This window comes from Chenopodium album, chromosome 16 (assembly GCF_948465745.1).
Source record: "Chenopodium album chromosome 16, dcCheAlbu1.1, whole genome shotgun sequence".
Taxonomy (NCBI): domain Eukaryota; kingdom Viridiplantae; phylum Streptophyta; class Magnoliopsida; order Caryophyllales; family Amaranthaceae; genus Chenopodium; species Chenopodium album.
In genome coordinates, this window is record NC_137849.1 from 10,534,986 (window position 1) to 10,542,879 (window position 7,894).

General features: G+C 32.8%; 1 protein-coding gene across 2 annotated transcripts; it reads left to right on the forward strand.

Moving 5' to 3' along the window:
• The first annotated feature begins 857 nt into the window (after window positions 1–857).
• Window positions 858–4,782, forward strand: LOC145584895 (microtubule-destabilizing protein 60-like). 2 transcript variants are annotated; one of them, XM_081641674.1, is made up of 8 exons: window positions 858–1,865; window positions 1,944–1,986; window positions 2,085–2,180; window positions 3,779–3,898; window positions 4,018–4,116; window positions 4,216–4,275; window positions 4,367–4,461; window positions 4,556–4,782. In XM_081641674.1, the coding sequence occupies exons 1-8, from the start codon at window positions 1,069–1,071 to the stop codon at window positions 4,668–4,670; spliced, it is 1,425 nt and encodes a 474-aa protein (XP_081497800.1). In that variant the 5' UTR covers window positions 858–1,068; the 3' UTR covers window positions 4,671–4,782. The 2 variants fall into 2 exon arrangements, with proteins under 2 accessions (XP_081497800.1, XP_081497802.1); XM_081641676.1 differs by having other exon boundaries at window positions 4,367–4,468; window positions 4,556–4,755.
• Window positions 4,783–7,894: the final 3,112 nt, after the last annotated feature.

Sequence of the window (7,894 nt, forward strand, 5' to 3'; positions counted from 1 at the left end):
GAAGTCGTTTGATGACTTGCTTAGTCGCTTTGATGTTGTCGAAACTCTGGCTCAAATTCCTTGAAATATAGAGGGCCAATGAGGCTTGATCTCGATCAATATTTGTCTCTAAAATGAAACGATGCGCCTGATTCGGTGCTTGTTGTTCTTCTAGGTTGCAAATTGGTTTTTAGAGAAGCTTTTAGGTTTCCTGAAAACTTTGTAGATAGGGTTTTAGGTCTAGAGAGGTTTTTCTGTAGAGAGATTTTTCTTTAGATTTTCATGTCTGTGATATGAGAGAAGAGAGTTGTATTTATAGATTTCTCCCAAGCTGATGACCGCTAAAGGGTCTCATAACCATTTTCACTTCATTATATGAATAACCCATATAAATTAAATCCAATTTGTTGAACTTTATCATTAATTAAATGAGTTTAACTAAAATAAACAACATGGGCTAAAGTAACACGGATTAATTATTTAGTCAATATATACTAGTCAACTGTTTGACTTTGATCCGAGTAATATGTAACGACACTTAATAAAATTTCCGTGCCTACAAAGATAATCAGAACACTTAATACAATCAACTAATTATATTGGTCAAACTTACAATCATAAAATATCCACAAACTGTCAAAATTTTAATTACATAACCTAGCAAATTTATATTAAAGTTTTTCATTTGAAAAACAAATTGTGTATAATAAAAAAAAAAAAAAAAAAAATGTGAAATTTAATAATGTTTATTTATTTTTTTCTGTTTTGTTGATTAGTTTCCTTATAAATTGGGTGTGACAATCTTGATAGGTGTGATTAACAATCTTGATATACTCCGTACTATATTCCACATTTAACGGCTAGCGAAAACTAATCAACAAAACTTCAAATTTTTTAATAATTCATATTTGCCCCCATCTTAATCGCTCCCTCCTACAACAGGCTCCAAAAAACTAGCCGTTACGGAGCTCCGTGTCCAACGTTCATCTTATTTTCCCTCTTCTTCACTTTCTCACAATCAACGCTTCCAAATTCTCCATTTTTCTCTCTCTCTACTTTCTCCAGTGATTTCAGTTGAAGGAAGCAACAATGGCGACTCCAACAAAAGAACCACAAAGTGTTCGATCAAATGCCGCAAAGAATCAAGAGAATTCTAACCCTAATTTGAAATCATCTCCTTCGATTAAATCTACGAAATCCCAGAAATCTGGGAGTAAAAACCCGATTTCTTCTTTTGTATCACCCAAGAAGAAGATTAGGGAGAGGAAATTTGTGGTTGCGAAGAAGAATAATGCGAAGAAGCAAGAATTGAATCGGAATTGTAAGTGTAAAGATAGGGTTAATGGGAAGTGTTTGTGTGTTGCTTATGAGAATTTGAGGGTTTCTCAGGAAGAGTTTTTTAAGGGTAGGGATGAAAATGATGGTGGGGTTGAAGAGTATGAAGATTTTGATAAACCCAGTTGTGAGAAATTAGAAGTTGGGGGTGTAGATGATGTGGGTGATTGCGAACCGGAGGCGGCTGATTCTCCAAAAGGGGTGGGTAGTTCGACTACGAAACGAAGGCGAGATATATTGTTGCAGGAGGCAAGGGCTAGTGTTCCGGATCCGGGTTCAGGGAGGGTTTTGCATCTGGTGAAGGCATTTGAGAAGCTTTTGACATTGCCTAAGAAATCGGAGGGTAACAAAGATGATGAAAATGTAGAAGATGAGGAGGAGGAAACAAAGAAAGGGACTAAATGGGCGTTGCCTGGATTGCAGCAGCCTCCTAGAGCACCCGAAACACAGGAATCATCGTCTGCTTTTTGTCCCGGAGAATTGTTCTTCAATGCTGAAAGCTTGGGGATGGATGCTCATGTTACTTCTTCATTGGATAGTAGCAGGGGAAGGTACATTGTTATTCAATTGTGTGTGTTTGAGTAGTTTTTTTCGGGTTTGGATGTGTCTTAACTTGGTTTTAATTGTAGTGTTTCGAGCAGAAGTTCCATTGGAAGTCGAAGAAGAAGAAGTGTAAGCATAGTGTTTTGGGCTTTATGTTATATTTTTATGTTTTAGGATGTATGTTGTTGTATATTGAGGCTTATGTATTGGAATTTTATGTTTTTCAGGGCTCATTTTCTTCAGGGACTGTTGGTGGAAGCAAGTGGAAGAAGAAGCAACAGCATAGAGTCACTTCCCAGAGACCATTTAGGCTGAGGACTGAGGTATAATCACTGCATAGTTGCTATGTGTTTTCTGCTATTGAATTACTAATGTGTTATATAGGATGAAGAATGATTTTGTCATGAACTTTTCTTCATTGATTGAAAAGAACTTGTCATGAACTTTATTAGGATGAGGAATTCCTTGCTGTGGGCGGTTACACTCGTGTATTAGTGTCGAAAAGATTAATTAGTCTTCCATGTTTGCAGCCCAGGGTAGGGAACAATTTCATCAGGTCTTTTGTGTTAGAAGAACTGATAAACAATGGAAGTCTGCTTTGCATTTCTGGATTGATTCTGGTGATCCTTAGTGTATCTTTGCGGCATTTATTGATATGGGATTTCGAGGGGGAAAGGATAGCTTTCAATGATGCAAACAAGTATTTTTGTTTTTTTAATCAAAGGATGTGTCTCCATTATTAATGGAGTGTAGTTGACCCTTTTCAATGCAGAATTTCTAAAAGTGGATTCTTTTTACAACGTGCCTGTTAGTAGGATACAATAAGTTAAAGCGTCGTCACGTTCTGCTCTAAGCTGTCATATTTATTTTCCGTGTACCAATTTTTTATTATATGAAGAGGGGCACAAAGTTATTATTAATATTGCCTTCTGATGATGAGTTATAGAGCACGTAATTTTATGAATGAATGTTACTCTATCATACATGGGGCAAATTTCTATTGGTGAATTCTTAGCCGGATTTCTAGAGTTGAACTCTCTTTGTTATAATTCTGTTAGTGTAAGCCATTAGCCATAGCATTGGAATATTTGGAACTTAGAACAGATAGATAGCTTTTCTATACAACAATAGATGTTCTGCTGGAATTTCATTTGTATAAGCTGTTGATGTGATAGGCCTGAATCAGAGAATGATAAAGCTGCAAGGATGAATTTTTAGTTTTTGTTATTTATTTATTTGTTTTTTCAGTCAAATTCTTGTGATTGTTGAGGGGACATTCATGTTAACTTTGGGCTTTGGCTAAGTTCTGAATTCAGAAGAGATATAGTGCTTATATGTGATATTATCTGCCACTTTTAATGTCTTCTCTGAACATGTTTGAAGTCAATATTCATCCATTTAAAGTGAGTGATTATCAAGTTCTATCATTACAATGTTGTTTTGGTGTCCTTTTCGACTCTTTGTTCCATATGAGAGGGGTTAGACTAATAGGCTATAACTTCTGGTGGCTGTCTTTTCTAGATAAGTAGTAAACTCTAATTCTATGTAGGCAAATAATGTGTGCATAAGACTAGATTATAAGAATACACATTTGTTTTTCTGTTCTTTTTTCAAGTTTAATTTCCACCTTTTCTTTTGCAACCTGCAAGTTTTATCACAGAAGAGATGTATCGCACTGCAACCTGCAAGTCTCATCTCTTAATTACCCTATGTATGTGTCTATTATAAGTGTGACATGTTAATGCAGATGATTAAGTAATGGTTCATTTTAATAAGTTACTTGAGTACTGCAAAACTTTAATTTTATTATTAGTTCTATGTAGGTTAGTCATTTCTACTTCCCTTTACCAATGCTTTTTCTTTCCCTTCTTTACGTGTGTGTTGTAAATATTTCATCTGATTCCTCCACCCATAATTTCAGCAAAGAGGAAAAATGAAGGAGGAGGAGTTTGTGAAAAAATTACAAGAAATGATGATTGAAGAGGAGAAGCAGCGGATACCTATTGCACAAGGCCTCCCATGGACAACTGATGAACCAGAAGTGAGTCCTATTAAACACTGTTTATCCTCAATTAGAAAGACTTCTATAATTGCTCTGTCTAATAGATTATACTTGAATAATTCAGCGAATGCTAACTTGACGTGTACTTTCATATGTAGTGTCTGATAAAGCCACCAATTAAAGACATAACAAGGCCAATCGACCTGAAGCTGCACAGCGATGTAAGGGCTGTGGAACGGGCAGAGTTTGACCACCAGGTATGTTTAGTGATTATTGAATTCATTTCTTTCAAGTACTTTTGGTAATCATAGTATGCATCACATATGTTGCTAATGTAATTGTGATTCAATTACCAGATTTCTGAAAAATTGACGTTGATAGAGCAATACAAACTGGATAGAGAGAGGCAACAGAAGGTACACTACAAAATAACTGATAAACTGAACATAATCAGTATTATTATGATCGCAGTAAATTAAGTCAGAAACTTCTCTTTTGCTCTAACAGTTAGAAGAGGAGGAAGAAATAAGAAGATTAAGAAAGGAACTCGTCCCGAAAGCTCAGCCCATGCCTTACTTTGACAGGCCTTTCGTCCCCAGGAGGTACGGGGTAATATCTACATTGAATACAGATTTTGTATCTTTTTACTTTAGAAGATTAGCATCTAATTACAGTTGATCATCTCGGGATTTTCAGGTCAACAAAGCAACCAACGATACCAAAGGATCCAAGGTTTCAATATCCCCAGCAAAAGAAAATTAAGTGTTGTGCTTCATGGAATGACTTGAATGATTATATCCATGCAGCATGACTGGAACCAATCTATCACATTTTCGAAGCAATTCTCAGTGTTGCCTATCCTTGAAGATGTCATAATTCTTTTGTTCATAATTTTTTTTTTTTTTGTTTTCTTACAACATTGATTTAACTTGCACCCAAAGTGTTTCTCAATATGAGTTTGAAGAACAAACGGTTGCCAATTACTCCGTAATTAGTACACAAGATGAGTTAATGTATTTCTTGCTATCTTCTACCCTTTTGCCTTTCAACTTCTTCACCCATCTACAATATAGGTGGGGGTAGCAATTGCAAAAACTGAAAAACTATCACCATCTCTTACTCTAAGAAACATGGTTTGATAAAATTATCTTAAAGTAACGACATTATGAAACCGCAAGCTAAAATGAATTTAACAACATGCATTAAAATAACTTTTTCCTTATAGACTATGTGGTCAAATTTTTTAAACTACGAATATTAAAAGCAAATGGTGCATGTAGTATAACTTATTATCAATAGAAAATATGAGTGGATCTCTTTTATGATATTTTTCCTTCCTCCCATGCATTAGCAAAATAGCACCATCATTTTTTAAACCTTGATTAGGAGAGAATATATGGATTAGGAGAGAAAAGATGGGTTTCTTATTCTATAGAACTAGCTTAAGGCTCATGTCATGCACGGTAAGTCTTATTTTTTTTAAGAATACTAATTATATCCAACAAATAAAATTTTATAAAATATACAAATCAAATATATAGAAATTATAATGTCCTAATCTATATTAATAGGCAAAGAAACAAATTATCTAAAAAATGGATTTTTTAGTCTGCCCAAACTCGAGAATTTTTCAGGTGGGGCTTAATCAGGTCTAGTAGCCATATTAATGAATACTTATTTATAAATGCATTTATAATAAACATCAAAAATCAATCGAACAACAAACTGAAATCTCCACTAAAATCATTAACAAAAGAGCAAACATACACAAAACTACAAATAATATATCACCTTTATATCTAAAAAATCACTTGTTAAACACAATATTTACTTTATAGCTATATTATTTTCTATAAATCAATTTGTGATAATATGTACCTATAGTTGTAAAATTTCATAAACAAAATTGTAATTAACTTAAATATATAGTTATATTGAATTGAAATTGAAATAAAATATTAGCTAGAGGTATCTGGAAAAAAAAAAAAAATTAATCTTTTTTTTTTTTTTTTTTTTTTGGGAAAAACAAGAAGTAATTTCTTTAACATCTATTACATGAATCAATTTATTATAACTTTTTTGACAAAATCGAATAATACTCCATTTAAAAGATAGTTAAAAAGGAGTTGAAATAATTAATTTTTTTTCAAAGAAGTTGAAATGATTATTTAGGTAAATGTATATAGAATAATTATGAACACCAAATAAAAAGGAATATATATATTTGTCATAAAGATAATATAAAATATTTGGAATGATATTATTATAGAATTAAATATTAACAACAAAAAAAATGGTTAAAAAGGGAAGGAGAGTTTTGGAGGGAAAAAACAGCACCAGAATGTGACACGTGTCACCAGAGTATTAAGTTATTGATTATTGATATTCTATTTTATAGAGTACATGGATATCATGGGCATCCACAAATATTTCATGACAGGTATAAATTTATATTATTAGTATATAGATGAAGGGTCGGATTATCTACCTTAAATATTGCACATTGTGACCGTTCAACTCGATTTATATATTGACATGTAGAAATGGATTTTTGTACAACATGCAAATACAATATCAAGCCCTATCTGTCTGTCAAAAAAAAAAAAAAAATATTAAGCCCGAAAATTATGCTATAGTGTGCTGCATTGATCACACAAAAAGACTAAATTTTGGTGACCACCTTGAATTAACATCGATTGAAAAAAGAAAACCTAAACATGTCATCCGTAATTATCTTATGTTAATGTGATTATTTAATATTTCGATCTTAATTAGCATCATAATATATGGGGACAAAGCAATTAATTCACATAAGCATACATAGTATATTAATTAATACAATCATACAATTAATTACTATATACAATTGTACTATACATTAAAAACATAATTAAATTGAATCTCTACATTGAGAATAAGCAATAGTATAATCAATTAAAAATGATAGTTGAATAGAACTAAAAAGGAAAAAGATTTTGTTTTTAAAATGGAATTATTTTAAATAGAAGTGCCAACATAATTGACCTTTTATTGGGTATATATATGTTTAAATCTCAAACTGACCTTGAAATATCTAAGGATTGATGTATAACACGTTTTACAACTTAGGATTAATGGATTAGATCACCTAGGGCTTGAATTGACTTCAAATCACCTTGAATAATACTTGATAGGGAGATTTGAGGAGGTTTTTGTGATTATAATGCCGCTGTTTTACTATATAAATAATGGTTATAAAGTGAATTTTTTGTGTTGAACTTGGGTGGAAGAAGGGTTGTATATATAATGAGCTTAGCCGGCTCACGAACTATTTGAGCTCGGCTCGTAATTTTTACAAGCCAAGACACAACCACGTTTGGCTCGAAAGCTCGCGAACAAGCTCGAAATATTTTTTAAATTTTTTTTTAACATTGTAACCTTAAATATTGGTATAATATTTTTAATAAGTCTAAGAAAAATAAATAAACTTAGTTATAATATATTATATCTTAAAAATAGACATTATATTGTAATGATTTTCGAATGATTTTCGAACCTAAGTCGATTTTTATTGTAATTTAAATTTGATAATTTAAGCTCGAAAAAGCTTGAGGCTCGGCTCGAACTCAAGCAATAGTGTAACGAGCCAAACCTGGCTACCCAAGCTCGGTCTCAGCTTGGCTCGTTAACACCCCTAGCCGCAAGAAACCAGTTCTGGCACCAAATGCGGTAAACTAGTTTCCCAACGCTACCTGGTTTTCTTGTCGACATGTTGACTTAATTCCATGTTGATGTTTCATGTGTACCTGGGTACAAGCATGGTGCATAGGGTTTTGAGTCGATTTAGTTCACCATGGATAGCTTTGAGTTTTGTGTGAAAGGTTTGCACAGGAATTTGGCCATTGGATTGGGTATGAAGGTAGGTTAACAACCAAATATAAGGTATTAAGAATTAAGTTCCAACCCCATACCAATTTAGTTCCATCTCGATTCTAAATCCATAACACTTTGTGAACCAATTGCCCTTGTAAAGGTTTGTTGACATTTTTTTTATTC